Source organism: Diuraphis noxia, unplaced genomic scaffold, assembly GCF_037042655.1.
Source record: "Diuraphis noxia isolate RWA-SAM2 unplaced genomic scaffold, SU_Dnox_SAM2 contig0005, whole genome shotgun sequence".
NCBI lineage: Eukaryota > Metazoa > Arthropoda > Insecta > Hemiptera > Aphididae > Diuraphis > Diuraphis noxia.
In genome coordinates, this window is record NW_028301715.1 from 10,779,164 (window position 1) to 10,804,155 (window position 24,992).

The following is a 24,992-nucleotide window of genomic DNA, read 5'->3' on the forward strand; positions in this document are numbered from 1 at the left end:
ACCAAATTTGTTGGTTGGGCTTTTTACGGTTTTCCTTTGCCAACCATAGCAGGTACTTAAATAGCATTATATGTTATCATATGCCTGGAAAATGGGGGAGGGGGAGTAAGAAGTGAATATTGTTCGAAAATCTTGTTATTTTTATATCGATTCCATGGTTGGGTTTGCGTACTTTAAAAATCAATTTACAAATAATTATTTTCAAAATTACTATATGATTTTCAAATAAACTGGTCTTGGGGGAGAAAGAAATTTTGACCCACGTCTGGGGATCCTTATATGGAAATAAATAGGATTAGAAAGGGGGAAATAATTTTTAATAAATGCTGTGGACCAGAAAAATGTGAATAAATAATTTAAACTTTTAGGCGGAGACGATGGAACGTAACACCACCAAAAGAAATCAGAGTTTTCAGCTTGCTTGCTTTCAATTTAGAGAACATCAATTTTTCTACATTTTTTTTTTTATAACGCACTTTCTTTTGTGAGGTATCTTAGCCAACAACAAAAATTGCAACGGCTCATGACGATCAGATCGAAATAATCATAATGGTTTCTTTTTTTTTTACAAGTTATAAACAATCTATAGATATCAATTATATTAACACAATAGGAATATGAGATAAAATTTAACAGGTCTAAAGATTTCTTAGAAAAAAACCAATATAATAATATAATCGATGGACAATCGTGACAATTTTGAATTTTCAACAACAGTTTGAAAAAAAAATTAATGGTTTAACACGATAACAAAATGTTAAAGAGAAGTCATGACGATCGATATAGTTTTGATTTGCGAATGCCAGCTAAATAAAATTATTGCAAAAAAAATAAAATATATTTAGTTGTTGAAGACTCCTCTAAATTATTTGGACGATTATTACTGTTGCATATCAATGATCAACCGTTGTTTTGCACACAAACAAACCAGGTTTATACACATAGCACCTGCAGTGACACTTAACTTATTCACAACTGTTTAAGTGATGAGAAATGTATTTTTGGTACCAAATATAATACAAATTTCAAACATTACAATGCATTGGGTTTTTTTTTAGCAATTTTTGACTTTCGGCTTAATGATCAAAAGTCGTTTCCTTACAGTGGTTATGTGATTATAACATTTGCATGAGTATTTTTGAAAGTGAAAAACACAATTCTAGTGGATCATCACAGCACTTATTCACATTAATCCTTTCCCGCGAAAGAGTATGGGCAATTTTTTTCCCTTCCACTCAACTAGTGAAAAGGTTATACTTTTATCTATTAACTATTGTCTTATATACACATCAATATAGACTTAATTATTTGAATTGCTAAAATTGTGCAGCTAAGTACTCGATTAAATGCAGTTTTTATAATTATTTGTTTATAAACCTATTATTGTGTATTAATATTTTATACCAAATCAAACCAAAAGTTTAAAAAAAAAAACCCCCGACAATTGGGTAATCGTATGATAATATATTAACATGTTGTTAAACCTTTACGTGTTTTAGATTCAAAAAACCATAAAATAACGAAATGGAAAAAATATTTGACTGAAAATTGTACACAATATGCCTATAATTTACTACTTACATAGAGTACCGACAGTTCAAACTGTATCCATACAATTAAAGGTGTTAAATTAAAATATAATTTTTTCAAAAATTTAAATTTAAAAATACATTTCACATATTTAACGGAATCCTTTAATTTTAATACAGTATAAAATATGACGATTTGGAAAATTTTTAAATAATTAAAATAGGCACATCATTCGTATTTTAAATGTTTTGTAACAATTTTATAAAGATAAATAGGGAACACAAAATAATTGTTTGAAAATACCACTTAGGAGACAACGTTGACATTAAATGCTTTTAATAAAATTGCATCAATGTTAAAGTGTGTTGAAAGTTTATATTTTTTGGATAACTGTCCCATACTAACGTAATTGAAAGTCAATATTTCAATATGATATTATATTATGTGCATACGTTTTGGGACAAAAATTGTAGAGATATTCTCAAAATAATAATAAATAAAAAGGTATATTTTTACAGGTTTAAAATATTGATTGTATCAATGAATAAAATTATAGCCAATAGGTAAGTATCTACTTACCTTCTATTAGTAAATATAATACCATTATTTAATAGAGTAAGTAGTTAAAAATGTTTAAAGTAATTAAATACCATTTCAATTTTAGAAGTTTTCAGAGTTTAAGTAAGTAGGTGCCAAAGATTAGGTACAAAATTTAATTCACTATTTTCTGATGGCGCAAGTCCTTAGTTAATTATTTTCCCAAGAAATAAATTAGCAATTAATTTACAATTAAAATTCTGCATTGAATCACTCAATATTAAGTATTAATATATATATATTATCTCAATATTAAAATTACAAAATTGATATAATTTTAGGATTTGAATATCATGCTAAGAATAAAATTCACAAGTTTCTATAGTTATAATATTATGTATAACAAACAGTTTTACATAATTAACGTTTATTTTAATTATAAGATAATATTAAGTTAGTATATTATAATACTATAGGTGGTATAAAATAATTGTATTAAGTCACATTATTTAAATTTTAAATTAACATATTTCAAATAAAATGTTAAGAATTTTAAAATGAGTGGAAATTTTAATAAATTAATTGATAAATATTACAAAATCTGAATAGAGCTTTTTTTATAATACAATTTTGCGCTTTATAATTATAACTAAATAATATCATAATCGACCTTAAAATCTAAAACATTATTAATTTAAAAATATTTACGTGAAAACATAACAGAAAGTGTAAACACGTGTCATTTTAATTATATAAATGTTATCCATTAGAAATATTTTTAGAAACAAAAAATAATTATTATTATCATATTAAATAATATATTACAGTTAATAACTATTTCATAAATATTTTTAATTTCAATAGCAATAAATTTTTTACAATAGTCAAATATATATACTTAAAAATGTAAAACACTGACAGAAATAGTGATTTTTGAACTCTTAAAACAAGAATTGAAGAGTGTGTTGAGTACCAACTATTTTGAATTGTTATTATAATTTAAGATTTTAACAATAAAAAGTATTTTTTCAGTGCATCATAATAATTTTGATTTAACTGATTTGTTCTAAGTACGGATTAGCTAGCTCAAAATCAGTCATTATGTTATGTACTCCACACAACCTTTTTGATTAAAAGAAACAACAATACAAAATAAATAAAACACAGCCTAATGATTATGTACAAATCTCTGAATAAAAAAAACACAATATTTAGATTAATATTTTCTCACACAGTATATTTAGGTAACAAAGTATAAAAAATTGATAAAGCAACCAGAAAACTTTAAAAAAAAAATACACAACAATAATATGAATTTAAAAAAAAAACACTTAGGTAATACAATTAATTATTATTTAAGACAAGTGTAAAATTTTAAAAATTAATAAGTATTTATAATTTCAAAATGTTTAATAAGGTAACACAAAAAAATGTATTCAAGCAAATTTCAAACGAACAATTGTACACAACAAATTTTGTAACCTAATAAAAATTTAAATAATTTTTTTTTACAAACTTAATGATTGAATAAGTATTCAATAGATAAAATGAAACTGTTGCATGGCACAAGATTATTGTGTGAGTTCTTGTAACAATAAAGATACGTTTGCCACAGTTATGTTTTTCAAAAGTCATATGCACAACTCACACATCAACTCAAATAGTAGTGCAATGTGATTAAATTTATAAGACCGCGGTGGCCTGTGGTTTTGAATATCACTCTGCACGTAGTGTATTCGTGTAAAGTCTTGTGGGATCCCATGCCGAACATTATTTTTTCATTTAATTTTTGAAGCATTCTTCTAAACCATCTACTCCAACTTTGCGCACTCCGACCAAGCGCCAAATGGATAAGGACCCATGTCATGTTTGATTCTTAAACTTTATACATTTTGGTCAGATTATATTTACATAGAAGTTTTTTTTTTTTTTATTGATATATTGTATTATTTTACTAAATTGCACATATCCTATAGAGACCAAAACCTAACACTTGGTGGCACAAACTTAATCAATCATTTTACTAAGAATCACTTATATTACTATAATACCCTTTTGAAATGCAGTTCACACATAACCCTGAAACTTTGTCAACTTATACCATGTCTTGAGGTCTCGAATATATACTTGTAGAGTTTATTGGTTTTATCTACAAGATTTATTTCTAACGCCTAGTTCGCAAGAAACACAGTCAAATATTAAAATTAAATTTTTACGTTCCGTCATTGGATGGTGTTGAAAGTTCGCGTTCAGTAACTCCAATCCTTAATAATTCTTTTAACATAGGAAGTGGTCTTTTAGGCCATGTCTTTTTCGCCTTTAAGTCACGCGCCTCATTGTGTATTTTTTCCAGTTCTTTAATCATTGGATAAATTCTTTGCTCTATCCATTCGGATATGGTATATTTATCAAATATTCCAGTCATAGATTCCTGAAATGGTCTAACCATAGACAAAAGCGTTCGGTATATACGAGAATGATCATTCATGAGTTCGTCGACACGAAGTGGAGATGAAAATTCATGTTCTACGTTGTAGCTTGTCATCCATCCACGGTTCTTTTTGGTCACCAAAATAAAATCATTGTAGTCTATTTCAATTGTGTGCAATCTGTACAGCAACCTAAAAATTAAAACACAATTTTACGTTAATTATATACGAGATAAACTACACTATTCAATAAACCAAACAACCGATATTAATTATTACCTGAAAAATGTATTCCCGGGAAATGTGCACCTCGAAAACTGATCCCAGAGATGAGGATCATTATTTAAGTTTAAAAAATCTCCGTCGTATTCGTTATTGTGGCCAAAAATACCACAGTTGAGTCCTTCGTTTAAATCGGTTTGCAGCGACTGGTTCATGTAGCCATTTGTAGTTGCCAAAAGATTAACAACCATCGATGGTATGGATGACGGTAAGACCTCACATAAGACAGCAAAATGATCATACCTGTTAAGTTAATCGAATACGATAAAATTATGATAATATAATGCACCTAATAGATATGTTTTACAAAAAAAAATCTGCGATAAATTAATACACATTCAAATAATAAATAATATACCTTTGCCAACCAGTTATGATGATTCCTTTGAAACCACCCGTAAACCGACTATTTTCGTTGGACATCAGTTGTAACCAATTTAAATTGTTTTCCAAATGTCTCTTAACGTTAGGAATGTATAGAGTTTCTCCAAATGCCCCTTTGAAGGCGCTAGCTGTCCATGCATTCGGGAAAACAATTTGATACTTTTCCCAAACACTTTGCATCACAAATCTATACACGTCCTCGGCGTATACCCATACCTGTGTTACATACAATTAAAATGTATTAGATTAAGTTCAAATACGATATACCAAAATTGATTACCATCGGCTCCACTAATTTCCCAATATCGTATAGTTGCATTGTGGCTACGGGCAAATGTCTCAGCATATCATCCCATATAATAGGAATCGTGTTTGGGGATTTCGTGCGTACATAAGTAGCAACTTGCTTGACGTGCGACAAGAACAAATCTTCTCTGGCTTTCGACCGGCACCTGAAACATTCTCCCATGTTGAACACTTCGTCACATCCGATATGCAAATAGTTCACATTCCCGTGAAGTTCGAGTATCTATAAAAACGAATAAATAAGAGTTGAGTTTTATTTACTACACAACAAGCCGGGTTGATATAAATGTCTAAGGAATATATTTACTTGGTCGACCATTTGTTCGATAAACTTCATCGAAGCGTTGTACGATGGGCATAGTGCTTGTGGTGACTCTTGGACTTCTCTCAGATGCGCAAAATCCGGTAATTTCAATGCAAACTCCACGTGACCGAACGTTTGTATTAGCGGGATTACTTCCAGTCCGTTCACGGCGGCCATTTTCAATATTTCTATAATTTCTGCTTTTGAATACGCGTTTCCGGCAGCCATTGGAGATAGGTTTCCACTCCAAGGAAACATGTCTTCCCATTCGAGCAAAAGACCAGTACCGCCGAATCTTTTTATTAATGGGAAAAGTTTTTGAAGGTAACTCAGCTTGGGCGGCGCTCCTTTGAAATCGATGTGCACTAGTCGTTGCGGAGGCACGTACGGTAATGATTGTTGCGGTTCACTGATCTGAGTTCGTCGGCTTTTACGGGCTGGCTCCTGTAGTTCTTCAATGAAATTAACATCTTCCTCTTTTTTCATTTTTATAACTGTACCCGAAATTGGCGCAGGTGGTTGGTGTTTATTCAAAGGTTGTTCATCAGTATCAAACTCGGACATTACTAAAGTGTTTTGGATGTTTTGGATGCCTATATCATTAGACGCGTTGTATTGTACACATACTACAAAAAGGAGAACGCTGAGTATGAGTCCAAATAATATGGATCTTCGTCGACGTAATGAATTAGTAAACCACCCGGCGTATGAAGTTATTGTATTCTTCCATAAAGTTCTGAAACATTAATTAAATAATAAAAAAAGTGATTAGAATATGATTTAAAAAGCTAATAGATTAATATTTATCATTCTACGTAATAAGATTTAACAAACAAAGACATAGTTAAGAAACAAAAAGCAAAATGGTAAATTTCAATTATTTATCTAATATAGTATACCGGCGGATACAGTAAGAGTTTTATATAATGAGATTGATTTATGGAAAATTCTTTAATGATCAAATTCGATATTTCCATAGAGCAGAGGAACGATATATTTAATTTGTCGGGAAACTATACGGTACGTACAGTATTATATGTCTTACAGTTGGGTTAGGATATGTATACTATAATACTATATTATATTTATATTGATACGGACACTTTGTTACGGAGAAAAAACAAATAAAACACGCGTGATTTTGCACAACACAAATTTTAGAGGAGTAAATACAATTTTTTTATGTCACTGAAGAATAAATTGGCTGAATCACTTCTTTCGTACTGATATTACGTGCACAGTGGAAGGAGAGAGTAATATTAGTCGCATTATGGGGGTGTATCCTTACCCAAACAACAATGTTGATCAAACTGTTTCACGATATAGTAACCATATGTATATAAATAATTGTACACATCGATAGCGATACGGACAAATTTCTAATTTTCGTGGTAGATGATATACTACCTACTACTAAAAAGGCACAGAGAAAACAAATTTTATCATTATATTGTGTAAACCGTTATTGTTAATATATAATAAAATGTGAAAATCGCATAAACCAACAAAAGTTGATAAAATTCAACAAAAGCCAACGTGAAGAGCACGTATTTCCCCACACGCATCACCTACACGATAAATTTTTTTTTGAAAGGTTTTTTATAACTACGTCATCCGCGCAGTTCAGTTGCGGTGGTCAAGGTTTAGACAAAAACCAAAAAATCTATTCGTCTGCAACTACCTATTTACTATTTAGTATTATTAACACGCAGAGAACAGTACATTTTTTTTAAATCGTGCACGCGGCTATTCCGAAATCGTAGTATTTATACTGCAGCCGCCCTAGAGTTATATTTTGTTGGGATGATCTGCATACAATATTATGTGTAATAAGCATAATAATAATAATAATAATAATACCTAATAATAATAATAATAATATCATTAACGTCCGTTTACCAAATCAATCACTTCAGTGTGATAGTGTTAATAGAAGTTCGCCAATCGTCAGATAACTGAATCCATTAGCAACATGAATACTGTATAAGTGTTATATATTATGTAGGAAATGCAACTGCTGCTGTAACGTCTTCGGTGAAATATTCCTACCATTTCAATATCCATTAACCTACTCTGGGTGCACCGTTTTGCCGTTTTGCACTAAGAGAATAATAATAATTATTGATATACTACCTATGCGGGCGGCCGCGATTTCTAGTCAAAAGCTTTTACCACCAACCATAATATTATTGTAATATTATCAAACTAAATTAGGTATTACACTCACGGACGGCTAAAAGACAATTATAATGATTTTGATTTTGATGGAGCCCCCCCCCCCCTTTTTGACGTGGATCTTAACTGATTAATTGTGTAATTCTGTAACGTGATTTGAATTTAGCATTCCTTTGACAATTTATAAACTTATAATGGCATCGTCTTTCACGATTTATTGGACGTCAAATAATTTATCATCATAATACGACCATAGTTATTGTGAAAACCATCATAATGGTATAACATAATATTATTATAGTGACCAAATAGTGACAAACGTGAAATACTTTTAAAGATCTAAGAAAAATATTTCAGTTTTTGAGATTTTTTGTCATTTTCCCGATTTAAAGGCATCAAAATCTCTGCCTTCGTCGTCGACCAGCCAGAATGAAAAATTCACATGACATTACACGTCCAACGAGCTTTTGAAAATCTTTCGAGATCAATGCGGACGAGTGTCATATACTCGTGTAGTCTCATATTGTGCTGTATTGCAGATCAAATAAAACGAAGAATAGTGTACAATAATAGTATAATAATATAAACAGTAGTAGTGTGCCATCATCCAGCCAAAAGTAAAGCCAACGGGTGGTCTACATTGTGTGTATAATAATATGGACCATTCGGCGGAGTAGGTAGGCACAATATAATAATATTGTCGTAATGGTTTTTTTTTTGTATTTTATTATTATTATTGTTCTGGTCACAGACACGAAAGTACAACGATTAGTGAATAACAAAAAAAAAAACAGTTAATACAATAAAGTCCTAAATAAATATAATATTATTTTTATTATACGACGATAAACACTATATACTGCGCCGTGCTGTATTAGTGGACGTATTGTTGTTATAATGTGTATTATCATTATTATTTACCGTGTGTTTAATTGACCGTGTAATTCAGTGACGCGATAAAGGGATAACAACGGAATCGGAATAAATAAACAAATCTATTCCCCGGTCGGCAAACGCTATTACGGGTAGTTAAGTGTGTACCTAACCTACCTATAATAATTTATAACCATATATAAAACAAAAGTCCTATGGGTATTGTAATGAGAAAAGACCGACACGCCGTCCTGCGATCGAAAGGGAAGTGTTGTCTCTCCAAAATGTTAACCCACATTTGCGCGTATCCGGCGTTTCCGCACACGATCGTGACACACACACACACACACACACACTCTGTCGAGTTGACACTTTTCGAAAACTACTATATTGATGCGTACTCCGCGTCGTCGTTTGTATCCAATAACGATTACGAAGCACTTATGTACACGCTCGGCGGTCGGTTCAGAGATGTTCAGAAAAATAGATTTCAACTCATTCCGCCGCGGTGTGTAGGCAACCGATGTGTGATAGCTGCAGCATACGAGTTTGGCGTTTAACACGATCGCAGCATTCCGCGATGAAGCGACGAAGCGTGTAAAAAATATTACGACCCTTATAAAATTGGCGTGTTACCGGCCCCTTTACCACGCCGTTTAGTGGGCTGCGATTTATTTTAAAATGAAAAATATCAACTCGAGATTAAATACCGATATATAATCATTGATCATATAATAATATATACGTCATCAAAACGGTCGGCCTCAATCTCGAAATTTCCAATTCGGGGGATATGAAGCAGAGCGCGGGTGGTTGGAATTTAGCCATCGTTATTATTTAGGCGTATAATGCTGTTTATGATGATGGGAATCGCGTTTGATCAGAAGGCAAAGATCAGCTCTGTGTAGACGGAAAGATGGTAACGCTACACGCAACTTTCGTACAAGTCGTTTTCGATGTGTATACACAAAAATATAGCATATTGAACGTATTCATAAAAAAAAAAAAAAAACTGTAAATGCGACGACGTCTGTTTTTTAACGGCGATAGTTTACGAAAAGTATGGCGCCATACGCAATGGAAACCGTCGTTAACTAAATCATTATCACTATTACTTATACGATGTGAATATCTGATTTCGAATGTTTCGAATGCGTTTCTATCACTATGATAATATGTATGTACGCAGTACGCGTTTACGATGTTTCTAAATCGAACAAATCCAACGATATACATGTTTCATCACGACCATTAACAGACACATTCTGGCATCGGAAAAAAAATATATAAAATGACAAGCGGAACGCTGCTGACGATTAACGTAACGGACTATGTTTAAAAAAAAAAAACTATTTACAAATATTTCGTAAACAACATTTATAAGCAGTGTTCGATACTAGGAACGTGTTTTTGTTGAAAAGAAAAACATTCCAATAATATCCTCGTCGAATAAAATAAAATTAAGTTCTCGAATAATATCACGTTTCGGTAAAGATAAATAACTACGAAAACTTTTGAATTTTATGAGACGTATTATTTTTAAACAGTAGGTAGTCAGTAGGCAATGGGACTCGTTCGATTAATTATCGAGGAAAATAATCCTTCCTTGCTCAGCTTGTTTTGAACAAAATTCATGGTACAGTGAATCTTAACCATTCGAAACGATTATAAAGTTTATTGTTCGAGAAGAATCCTGAAACGGTATACGCATAATACTATAATCAACAACTATTGCTCAATAATTTTATTCATTGTAGACACAAATAAAAATAATGAGATTGAAACTCAAAACATTGAATATATTAATTTTGTTATGTGTTTACGTTTTTATAAATACGGTAAACCTAATTTAACGGTCGACAAGTGATTACCAATGTCACTAATATGTAATAAGCACTGAATACTAATTATCATATTTCTCCTAAATCTGCATACAACGCGAGAATACCTATGCAGAGAACATAATATTTTGATCGTTTTTGAAATATAAACCATCATGTTATTTATTGATGAAGGTTGCTTTTTGTTATTACCTATTAGCGTTCTTAAAATTAGATCTTCCATCGTGCGTACAACGATGTAAAAATATTCTCGTGTAACATTTAATTTACTATAGACAATTCAGGTGAGTATTATGGTTTTTATGTACATTAATATCCTAGATGACTATACTAAATACGAAAATCTATTGTTGTTGTTGCTGTTTGTTGTAGGAACAAGTCATGGTTGTAAATTCGAATAATGGAGCCCATAAAAAAAAAAACGATTGGCAAACTTTGACCCCAAATCACTGTTAGTATAGATCGGCATCATGATATAAAATAACCTTATACCTTATAAATAACGATATCGTTATAAATTACAACCATTTACTAAAATCGTTCACTATAAATAGAACTTTGATGTGTATTATTTTTTCATGATACGTAACTATATGTATAATATACATCCTTATACCATGAATAAGTGTGTTGTTTTTATTAGGATTTCCAACTGTTTTAATATTCATTAAAATAGTATATACATAATATACACTACTTACTACAACCTACTTATTCAAGGTTTGTTGTGGTTCTTCAAGCTTTAATATTATATAGTTTCTAAAACTTGTTAAATATTAACTGCATATACTTCAATAATGCTAAATTATATAGATACATAATGAATGGCCGTATGAAAACTCACCAAAATTAAGTTGCCCAAGTATATTATACTGTGATTTAAAATGTCGGTGTAGACTAATAATCAAAATAAATAATAATAATAATAAGCGTTTACTACCTAGCAATATATTATATGTTATTGTGAGGTAGGTACGCAATTAATGTAGCCATTGATTTACGCTATTATAACATACGATACATGACATTACAGACTTAATAAATGGCTAAAAACACGTAAACAACTAACCGCCAAACTCAGCATAAATAAAAAGAAGTACCGCCAGATGATGGATAGTTGATAATTCATTAAAGATGAGAAAATAAGAATCGGTACAAAACCGATTGAGAATCGGACATACACGACTTAGGCAACGCACGCGCGGTTACTAAATGACAAAGGAAGAACTACCTTCCCTTATGCGAAGTCTGTGGTGTCCAACTAAAACAGTAAAACACATCATATAACTGAATGCCAACAAATATGAACAATATCGACAAATCATCGGGCTAGATAGTAGCACCGACTTTGCACTGAGACCCAGCACTGAGGATAATTATAGTAAGATGATGCAATGTTTGAAAGTAAAAGGCCTTTACAATTTAACCTAAAAATAATATATTAACTATTTGTACATACAATGTAACCATATTTTTCCTTTAATTTAGTAATATTAAAAAAAAAAAAAAAACATTATTTGTTAAAACTGTAAATACAATAAATTAATTTAAATTGTAACTAATGCAAGGACATAGCTGCCAAATTAATTTGATCAGTAAAAAAATAATAATATATTACCGCTGGGCAAGAAAAAACTGGGTAAATAATTTCGGTATATGTCAGAAAATATCAATAAACGTTCCAAGAAAAGTTATGAATACATTACTCTCGTAATAATAGCTAGCCAAGACTGTGAATCATAATTATTAATACGTGAAAAAGATTTCCTACTATAATATTATTATATATACAGACACATTTTGTGAAAATGGTTCTTTACATGAAATAGACAATTTAGTGCGTTTTGTTTTGTTTTTTTTTTATCGCTTATTATAACTGTATAGAACCACTTACTACCTACAAACTAATAATATCATAACAGTACCATATTACAAATTACTTGTGGTATGATTTATAACATAATGTTTCGGCTAAATAAACACATCATTATTATAACTGTTTGTGAAAATTATCGGTTTCACAAGTGAAAAATCATACTTACAACTACGAATCAGGTGGTGGTATTGACTGCCTTAACAGTTAAATAAATAGTAGTTCCAAATATACAATATAATTTGTGAATGAATATACTTACGACTCCAGTTTATTTGTCGTTTATAATAGTGAACCATTTATAGGTCAGTCGAGAAATGAATTTTCTATTTTTCTTTAATAATTATATGATAATTAAATTATAGTAGGTAAGTGTGTGGTCTCTATACGAGCATAACGACTGCCTTATAGCGATGGAATAATTTACTAAATACCTTCCGAGGTTCGAATTCTGATATAGTAACTGTATACTAAAATCATACTAATAGCAATATTATGGACGATTTCCTTTTTTTTTTATAATTACATTACCATCACTAATTTCAATAAAATAAATATTCTAGGGTAATAGAAATCACATATTATCTTATATCAACGTGAGGGGACGCAAGCGGCACATTCGCCCTACCTCTGACTGCGGAGGCGTTCCCATTAATTGATTTTTTACGTTGAGGCTTAAGCAAACTCGAAATAATTTCTTTCCCATTAAAACTGAAAATTTACGTTTTAAATTCTATATTTAAGATTTATAAGTTTATGTTTTCATATTATATATTGTTTAGTTTGATAGAAAAAAAATATCGACTAAGGAAAATATAGGTAATAAAGTTTTGATGATATTAATATAGTATTGATAAAAAAGCAACCTAATTTTACCAGCGGAACAAGATAAAAATGTTTGGGTACTCAAATTAATGAATAACCTATTACAATTATCATTCTTCTCGATTTGTAACTGACAACATTGCACGGAACGCTCAAAATAATAACATAGGAATCTAAGTAAGTGCCACTTGACATTTTGAGCCAATTAAAGTACTGACTACACCAAATAACATGACATGGCCATAAACTGACAACCAATGGGTAAATAATAAATGCCCAGCACATATTTTAATACTACCAAACTAAGTCCATAGTGGGTAATCCAATATTCGTTACATCATATCCGATTACATAAATTATTTTCTTACACAAAAAAAATAACAGACCTACCAGAGGCCAACAATGAACGCAAACATAACTAAAAGAAAACTTTTTCACTTAAAAGTTTCATAACCAATTTTAACGAAACAATAATAGCCACATGAAAATAAAAATGATATTCAAAATTCAAAATAAAGAAGTCCTTATGTTTGCAGCTCCAAAAAAAAAATCAAATAAAAAAAATGTTTCATATAATATGTAATATCACTGGTAAAATACTGTCAAATAGGATAAAAAGATTATACAAAAAGTTTCAGAACAATATAATGATGGAAATATAGAAATAAATATAGCAATAGAAACCATGAATAAGAAATGGGAATACCTGCAAAATAATGGATCTGATTTTTTCATTATTAATAAATAAATTTTATATTACAATAATTAAAATATAACAATAAGCCATTGATTATAATTAATTGTATAGTTAATCTTTGTAAATATGACATAAATTCTAAAATATACGAATTGTTTTTGAATATAAATTAAAATGAAATCACTTTTAATTACTTTAATTACTTACATTTTGTTTTCGTCCAATAATTTTCCGTTAAATTATTTAACTGTAATTAATTAGTTAATACACGGTATACTGCAAAGGGAATACTCCTTAATACTTATATATTATCATCTCATTCAAATAATATAAATAATAATGGTGCACAAATCACGAAAGCAAACTCCACCAAAAGTTTCGATTGTTATTGCAAGAATTAATTTCGAAACACAACTTGTCACATTATTTCCATACAATAATGAGATTCGTGTATGAATGAGTGAATATAAATAAACGGAATACCTTCACTTAAACTTGTGATATATTTTCTCGACTTGCTGCAAGTTTAACAAAGTTACAGTGACTTAGATTAGATTAAATTTCTTATACATGGTTTACGTCTTTACTGTATGCCATCATGTCAAAAGCTGAACAGTAATTAATTCTGTGCACGTTTCCTTTCATATTATATAGGTAATTCATATTATGATAAAAGACGGATTTGATTATAAATGCAAACCAAAAGCGTCACAGCCCACAGTAGCCACGGGAACAACAGCTACACTCGCTGAGAATAATTAAGACATAATTATTGATAATTAAATGAATATCACCCATAATTCAGTGGCACAGTCAGGGGGACTAAAAGGGCTACGACCCGTGGAAGGAGAGGGCATTGACTTGTTTTCATTAGTGTTTAATAAGCATATTATTTATTATTTAAAACTATATTTAGGTACCAGCAGACATTAAACCTCTATTACAATAATATGTGCAGTGCATGGAAGTTTGCAAGCCCTTGACAGCATATAATATTTGTGGTTACGTCGTCTGAATACATTTCAAATCGTTTTAATATACGAAATGGTAATTCATATTTAATTCATATAATTCTCATTATTAAAGATTTCACTTTTACAACAAAAATTTAAATTTTAGTGCATTAATACGAATAAAAAAAAAGAAAATTCTGTTCAAATAATCATTTATTTTAAAAATGAACTTCCAATAGTGATATTGAGGAATGAGGATTTTGTAATATTATTATTGTTATTTATACAATTTTGTCTTCTCAAAATTATATTGATTTTTTTTCCTCAGTTCCAATCGTATAATGAAACATCATTTTATATTAATAACCGTATGCGATATATTTAGGTACGCATTTAAATGTAAATATTATATTTCCAAGATTACACCTACGCCCATAAAACATATCAACACAAATATAGTCATTCAAATATATATTTCGGCATGTTATGATTATGTGTGAATTATTATAGAAACTTAATATTCAATTAATTGTATCTGTAAATTTTAATCATCCAGCAAAGTTAAATGCAGATATTCAATATTGTGTATAGCCATAAATTAAGTGTACGATATCGTATATTGTGATGCTGTAGGGTTATAGACATAAATAAAGATTAAAGACCGTATGATTTAAAATTGTTGTTATTAACAAGTCGTACAGCCTTGAGACGAAGCAATAATGTATTATGGTAATATAAAATAAAGACTGGTCACGAATATAAACTGGAAAAACAATCATATCATAAGCCTAAAAACAAGTACAGAGACAAAATAAAAAATTTCAGTTATACGACCACGTTAGTTTCACTTCACTGCTCAGCTCAACAAAAATCAGTATGTACCTACCTACCTATAATTATTGTATTACGTTTGAAAGAAATTTATTGTAGCTAACTACAGTTATTTCAGGAAATGGCACCATAAGTTTTTCTATTTTCATGAAAAGTTTTCAAAAATATTTCAAATCATTAAAAATCATTAAAAATCATTAAAAATGTGTGTCAATGGTTTTCAGGTTTTATAAAAATACCAAAACGCGTTTTCTGTACATCGGCCAATTATTATTTTTTTGAAACTTTATTAATTAAATAATCTGTGAAACTAAAAAAAAAACAGCATTTGTCACAATATTTTATTGTATTTATATTACTATTATTATTATTATATTATACGATATATCTCCTCGAACAGAATAATTTCATTTAATATTTAGCCAAATGCAACCAGAAAGTGGAGATCATGTTTGTAATTTATCCGTTGCTGTTTCTATAAATAATATAGTTGAAATTCGATTTACATTTTCTTCGTAATTGTTTATGAATTTTAAAATAATACATATAACATGGGTTTTGAATGATGTTTGATAATATAGGTAGGTACTTAGGTACATATTTAGGGTACGGGCGCAAATTTATAAGGACAAAAAAAAACCACAAATCATTGACTTTTCAATATTATACATATTACATACACCGAGGCGCTATTTCTTATATAAATATTTAAACCGACCGCCGATCGGAGAACGCAATGTGGTACGCTGTGGTATACATCCTTAGGTACCTATGGATAAATGGTAAACCTACATCGCACGTGCTTCCGGAGCCTTTTTGCGCGGAAAACGTCGAATAAAAAGTGATGATAAAAATATGAAAACCTATACTGTTAAACACCGCGAAAAGCGAACGAATAATATACAATATGTATGTACATAATATTACAATTAACGTACTTGATAGAGTGGCAAAAGTTGAACACACGACCGGATTTTGAAAACGTCACGTTTCTTTTGTTGGAAAGAAAGAAAAAACCACTCGGTCTGGATTTTTTTACGCTCGATGGTTACTCGAAAGAATGACGCATAACACTCGAGACTGTGCCTCAATTATTAAGCCCGCAGTAAGGTTTCAATGTCAACGCGGCGGCGGTCGCTGATAATTATGTTACACACCGTGTAATATTGTTGTGATTAGAGCGCCGATTTATAGGTATGCGTTAAAAATCGACCAAATTTGAGCTTAAAAAAAAAATCTTAAATGGGTATTACGCATAAATATAATACGCACTAAGTTGTTGAAATATGCACGAAAAAAAAACAATGCGTGTTTATCAAAAATTTAATTAAAACAACTACATTTTTAAAATATTATGGAACCCTATTGTAAATACTTTTATTCGTTTTATTTTTTTTTGAAAAAATGTCAATAGTGAATGGTCGTCATTGATATTTTCTTATCTTGACGTACGCATTTTATTTCGCCGATTATAATAGATCTAAGGTCTAAGATATTTAAGAAAACCGTTTGTTGGTATTAAAAATATTGATTTGATTACCTATTGATTTAATTTGATATTAAACGAAACTATGAAAACATAACATTATTTTATTGTATTAGGTAGGCCTACAATAATAAAATTGTATAAAAAAAAAACTAAAAAATATGAACTAAAAAATTAAATACGCATTTTAAATGGTAAAATAAGCCCTTAAAATAGAAAAAATTGAATAAATATCAAAATATGCGAAAATATGCATTAAAAAAGTTTCTTTTTTTTTTTAAATCGTTATGCTATGAACCTAATTTTATACTGTCTTAGCATATATCATACAATCAATCAGAATAAATATACGAAAACATATATAATTTCACGCTTTGATTATGATGGTCGCATAGTGAAAGTGAAGTGATTGCAGGGGCGGCGAGTTGGTTTTTGGGAAAAACAAACCACCGTAATCGGTATAAACACGCGGGTGATACCTATACTGATATGTTTTATTTCTAAAAAATGTTAAGACAAAAAAAAAATCGCAATAAAAATGTGCAAGTCGACTGTAGTGGAGGACGTCACACGCTGCACTAGTAATAGTGTTACGTCACCACGCTCAGCAGGATATCCGATAACGAATCGCGACACATAATAGTAATAATATGATAGACACGTCTAGCTGTTATACAGTATATACTTTGTAATTATTTTTATTTATTATAATATTATAATTATTTATTATTGTCCGAAAAATGAGATAACGACCGCTGCCCACGAAGATGGCGAGACGAGACACACGCGTGGTTTTTTTTTCTTTTACCAACGCACCGGTTTTAATAATATTATTATACCGTTGTTAGGATCTCGCGCATGATAACAATAATAATGTATTTTAATATTATATTGCTTTGGGTTGTATAGGTACTAACATTTTTAATACAATATAATATGTACGGTGTACGCGCAGTCGGCGAATTATTGTGAGAAAAAAAATTTCGCGAGACCGGTGAGACGTTTTTTTCTACTGTAGCCATTATTACTGCATATTAATATTATTTATACATTTTATAGGGCACTGCTGCAGCAGCGTCTGAAAACGATTGTTGTTATTATTATTATACTGTTATTATTATCGTTATTGTGATTACGTTCCGGAAAACTGGAAAACTGTGACCCTTAATGTGCAGCGGGTCACACTTTATACGAGAACATTATTATTTTATGCAAATGTTTGAATTGCGTAAAACGCGTTCTATTCTACTTGCTGAAAAATACCCGATGAACGGCGACAGCGACATTAAAAAAGCTTAGTTTTTATATCAAACCAGCAAAAATTAAAAATTACGCGTAAAAATGTCTTGTTTTTTTTTTTAGTTTACCTACCTATTACAGAAACAACGACTTCCTTTTCGTATTCTATATAAAATAGTGTAGCCAGGAATTTTAAATTTCAAAAATATTAATTTTTTTTTTAATTTGTTACAGCATATTAAAAATTAATAATATTAATGATCCCTCAACCGTGGAATTTATGAATTAGTATATTTATATAATAACTTATTACACACTAAATTAAACATTTCCATAACACACGAATTAACTACATAAATGTCGAGTAAATTCGTTTGTGATGAATAATGAAATGCTAATTTATAAATTAACTCGACTCGGTTTGTGAAAAAAAAAAAATGTACATACAACTATTGACTAAGCCAAAATTATTTAATTCGGCCGACGCTCAGCAACGAAGTGTGATAGTTGCGTCAAAATGTCAAATCCATGACTGGGTCGCCATGCATGTATCATGTATGTTTTATGTAATATTTTAATAGGTATAGGAAGTTGGACGAAAAACGTACCACATGTGTTGTCTTCACCTTACAAGTTACAAGTGTGTAACATAATATAGCAAATCTTACTCTCAGCAGATCACTTTTAGCCCCGTTTGTTTAGGTCGTTTAGGATTCAGAATGAATTTATTTCTTAAAAAATGTAAACATAAAATTATTGTCTGCCCAATATCAAAGCATCTTTGCTTTCATACATTAATTTTAACTCGAATTATGAGTACCTTAATAGATGTACAAATAATTTACGATTATTTTAAAATGTCCATAACTCGCTTTTAAATAAAAATACGAAAAAAGTCTATGAGATTGACTAGAAAATAATCTTAGATTTAAATTTTATAAGAGGTCAATTCACTCTAAATTCTAAGCCAACGGAGCTAAATGTGATATTCTGCTGAGCGTCCTAGTAAGACCACAGATACGGTCTTTACTGCGCACGCGTACGATAATCGACGGAAAAACAAATTGACCTATTACCGTGTATCTATATATTTTTGACTACGTCGTGCAAAATATATCATAATAGCAATATTATTATTATTCTGAAATGTGTCGAAAGCGATGGACTATGTCGAAACCAGATTTGGAGTCGGTCGCGGAAGTGGCAGGTCGGGGATACATGATGCGAAAAAAAACCGGATACTGAATACAGCTGCAGCTGTATATTTAATTAATATTTATCTTGCGACGTCTGTTCCGTGTGACATACACCTCACCTCGTCAATAAGACACCATAACTAGGTAGTATGCATTAAGTTGTTACCGACTACCGAGACGATTATAAATCCGAGTTGCCAAAACACCGTGTCGAGTAGAGTCCAATCTCCAATATATTATAAGGTAGCTACACACTATGCGCGTATTCGTTGTTCGCGGTTCACGGTTCGCGATTTATATAGATTCATCGTTTTTTGATATCACACGAATTGTACACGAATTTACTCATTCGAATCGATTCGTTCTCTTTGATCTTTTGATTTTACCGCCCTTTGGAGCGATAGACCACGAATCATTCGTGAATAGTTATGGGCCAATATTGGCCCACGAATGACGAATGGCGAATGATGAATAACCTCTACACACTATTCACGAATTTCAAAGAATAGTGAACTGCGAACCGCGAACAACGAAATGTCTATCGGTGGAACGCCCTCAATAGTTCAAATTTTTATTCGAATCTTAAATCTTGCTATCAGTAAGTTAGACAACGCTATGGACCAGATTGTGGCCAGCAATTTATTACAAAAAACAAACATTTCTTTAATATTATGTAAAATATAATAATATAATAAATAAATGTAAATTAATAATTATAAAATATAATAATATTTATTTATAATAAATAAATGTAATATGACACATACATACAATTTTTCACCTCTTATTGATATGAATTAATTTTTTCCTCTCGGTTATTCGAACACTCGGTAAATCGAAAACCTCTATAAATCAAATTTTTAACTCAGTCCCTTGAATTTCGAATCATCGAGTGACTACTGTAATATGATATATTATTATGTTAATATTATATTCAACTCGTATATAACGTGTTACCGACATTTTGTTACCTATATACTGAAATATTTATATACCGTGTGTCCCAAAAAACAGGGGCCACTTTATCACTCATTACCATGAAAATATTTTTCAATTTTGTTTGCGGGTCATTAAACTAGACTAATGGATCATAAATTTCTATGACTTACAATTTTTTTAACTCATGTATCTTGCGCATGCACAATAAAACTTACATTTTTTTTAATGGCAACCTGTAATTTGAATATCATATTCGGGTTTATCGATTTTTTTCAAGCCATTTTTTTTTTTTTTTTTTTTGTAAGGAGAACCCGCGGCAACATTGGCCATTGGGTGTGGGGTGGTACGGTAGGGATTATATTTGTATGTTTGTTTGTAGGTTTTTAATTGGGTAGGGTTGTAACACGTGTTTGTGTAAGTGTGGCAAGGATATGTTGCAAAAAATCCCGGGTGGTCACCCATCCGGGAGCTAGCAACTGCGGCCGGTACGTATTACGCTCAGTGCGTTTCCGCAGATTGAGCGTACGACCGCGTCTCACCAAGCCACTCAAGCCATTTTGATGTATCAACTTGTGTCCTAAACCCAAAGTTGACTAAACTAGAGCTATGGAGAATTAAAAAAATTAAAAAAAAATTAAATTAATAATAAGTTCCACATTTTAATAGGTATAGGTAGGTAAATAACAAAAATAGAAATACCAATGCTCATTATTATTTTAATAGATACTTAATTATAGGTAATTTTGATGGAAACAAAAATACACTTCTTCTTTTTTGGTCTCGGCCAATTAAGACCATATGCAATTTCATAATATGTAATAATAAAATAAGATAATAATTCATAAATAGTAAATAGTTATTTAACTTAATAATAATAATTTTGATTGTTTGTTGTGCATGGTGTTTAAAAAAAAATAAATACGTACTACAGTTTAGTCAATTTTGGGTTTAGGACACAAGTTGATACATCAAAATGGCTTGAAAAAAATCGATAAACCCGAATATGATATTCAAATTACAGGTTGCCATTAAAAAAAATGTAAGTTTTATTGCGCATGCGCAAGATACATGAGTTAAAAAAATTGTAAGTCATAGAAATTTATGATCCATTGGTCTAGTTTAATGTCCCGCAAACAGAATTGAAAAATATTTTCATGGTAATGAGTGGTAAAGTGGCCCCTGTTTTTTGGGACACATGGTATATATAACACGTAACATGACTTGACATGGTGTATTATAACATTTATAACAGTGACGGAGACCCGAGGCCGAGACATTGTAATCTGCTCAAAACTTGCGATCGCCGAACGTTTAATATGTTATTATTCAACATTTGCTTGCGGACAGGCGGCGATAGACTGTATTGTCGTTTTTTGTTAAGGTTTCGTCATTTTTCTCACTCGGGCCGCACACACGCGCGCGCAATTGGCCGACCCTTTTTACAATCGGCGGTGGCGGCGGTCGACCGACGACAATCGCGACGACAGATAATATTATTATCACGTAGGTACGCAGTTTTTCGAAACGACGTTCCGATAATATTAAGAATTTATTTTCCACTAGCGACAACGCCGACAACGACGCTCATCGCGTTTATGAGAAGATGAATAATCATAATTCTTTAAAATTATATTATTTTTCCGACGACCAAGTCGAATTCCGGTAATACCTACGTCACACGTGACGACACGTGTCCCAGGGGCTGCGTGCCTTGTATATAGTAATAATAATAACAACACACGTGTATTTCACGACACATAATATTATATATATATATATATTATACGTACTGCTGCTAACGCGCCGGTTAACACTCTACGACACACGAAATCCTGATTTTATGGTCTTCGGAATCTGTGATCGGGGGGGGGGGGGGGATAAAGGTCCGAACGCAGCCGTCGTTTTTCATTACTTCCCTTCCCTCCCCCTCGAAAATTCGCTCTAGAAATCCATACCACCGTTTCCGAGTGCTATAAATTTCATCAAGCGACTCGACACATCACGAAACCGTCCCACAGAGCTTTCGGTATACAATAATAATATTGTTGTTGTTGTATTATCAAAATGCGAATATTGTTAACGACCAAACAACAACACAATATCGCTGGTCTGCCAGGTATAGATACTTATAAATAGTCATAGCTGAAATGAATATCGTCGTTTCAAATTTTCCGTGAATTTAAATGGAATCAATTAACAATAATATAATAATATGATATAATCGGCCAATTGAGCCACGGCGAAATGCAAATAACAAACGTTCTACAGTATATTATGTAAAACGCCCCGCACACTAACTGTAGCGATCCAAACGGAGCAAACTAAATTCATTAAAATCGATTTCGGGACATTCGGCTGGTTTTTCCAGCGACACGAGTACCCGATTTTTGTAAAACAGCCATATTGTTGCGTAGACTGCAGAAGACGACAATATTATGCACGTTTAATTAAAAACACTGCAATGAAACTGTGAAAGAACATTATAACGCCAACATAATTTCTTTATAATTTCTTGCAGTAGTTGTAAATCTGTAGGTATCTCCTTTTTATTTAATCGTCAGCGTTGGTTTAGGATCTATAGTAGTAAGAATAGTATAATTATATTTATATAGCAATCATCAATTGTTTGCGTTTATTGCATCTAATGGCTATACGATTATAATACAATTTATCATATTTTCATTACGATACAATATCCGATTGCGGTTATTAACAGAGTATTTGAACCTAATCGACATTATTGATATAAAAGTCGCGGAAGAAAAAATATTTTTTCAGTCATGTTTTTCTATCCGAGCAACTTTCACTTATAATATTCAACCGACTGAAGCACGATCGGGGGAAACGTCGTATAATAATAACAAAACGCTTTTTTAGAATTTATGGACAATTAATATGTTTGTAAGTCTTAAAAATAGCAGATTCATCACGCGATAAAGACGGTGGAGTTTATTTCCATCGAATCGGCAACAATACCAGCGCGTTGAGGGGGTATATAATTAAAACTGGGGCCAAAAACATAACTACAACACGGCCGTAAAATATGGTGTGCGCACGATTTACAAGAGACCATTTTCACTGGTTTTGGTAAATAATAGCATGAATGATGTAAACAATATTATAATATTTTTACGTTTTTTATCTAACATGACGTGTCGTTTTACGATGACGTTACATTATCTTCAGCCATACCACAATTTATAATATTAACAACCAAATAGGTGAAATATATCTAGTCCCAATAATTATTACTGCATCGATCGCCGGCCGCAATATTATTATATGATAATATGTGGCAGGTGACCATTGTAAACGCGCGGATGCATACCTGCATCATAATAGTGCATGCAGCAAACAAGATATTAATATGAAGTGACCGATGGCATATTATGCATTCCGCTTCGTAAACCAGTTTGTCCGAGTTGCTGCACGTAATGTACATTTGAATTGTGTTCGATTATTACTTTGTTATAAAATCGGTCATCGGGCACAACATATTTTAATGAAGGTAATATACAAAACCAAAGAGATATTATTAATAACTAATAAGTAAATGTCAAGTTATAGAATAGGTGTATAGTGCGTATTATCATAACCACACGCCCTCCAAGACATGTCACAATATGATATCCACTGCAATGATAACAGTTTACATATTATAGGAAAATAGGAAATTATGTCTGAGTTTTTTTTTAAATATTATATGTTGATAATGCATAAAATAATATATTATAATGTTATACCAAACACGTGTGTACGAGGGGAAAATAATACGCACAGAATACGATCATTATTATTATTTTAGACTCCACAGCGGATGAAATTTGTCTTCTCGCTCGCGCTCTATTATTATTATTATTATTATATAAGGTCGGCGGTCGAAATCGTACGCTGCAGCAAAGATCGAAACGAAACACATCAGTCATGGGCTATTGTGCTCTACTCTTTGTTGTCGTCGAGATTTAGCTGCGCGAAATTTCGTTCCGGTGTGCCTGGCATACCGGTCAGTGTCAGTCGGTTAAACTGCATTCAATGCGTGCGCATGACACGACTATTTGTGTTTGTGTACGATGCATTGTACTTAATGATATTATATATTATACATATACGTGACACGCATGCGCGTGTTGTATTACAGTCTTGTTTGTGTGTTGAAAAAACAAAAATTAAAAAAATAGAAGTTTTAGTCCAGCCAAATAACGAAATGGGTAACAAACTAAAACGTAATATCGTAACATAAAGTCGTGTAAATTCGCCAGTGCAATTCTGTAGGTACGCTGCCGACATCGATG

At 31.2% G+C, this 24,992-nt stretch overlaps 1 protein-coding gene across 1 annotated transcript in view; it reads right to left on the reverse strand.

The window, feature by feature from the left end:
* Nucleotides 1-2,546: 2,546 nt before the first annotated feature.
* LOC107169339 (hexosaminidase D) overlaps nt 2,547-24,992 on the reverse strand; it is a 34,152-nt gene continuing 11,706 nt past the window's right edge. Inside the window, exons 2-6 of the mRNA XM_015519062.2 lie at nt 5,776-6,508; nt 5,443-5,691; nt 5,137-5,378; nt 4,776-5,021; nt 2,547-4,688 (exon numbers count right to left, since the gene is read on the reverse strand). Coding sequence (XP_015374548.2) covers nt 4,280-4,688; nt 4,776-5,021; nt 5,137-5,378; nt 5,443-5,691; nt 5,776-6,508 — 1,879 coding nt within the window. The 3' untranslated portion in view covers nt 2,547-4,279. The remainder of the gene's footprint in view (nt 4,689-4,775; nt 5,022-5,136; nt 5,379-5,442; nt 5,692-5,775; nt 6,509-24,992) is intronic.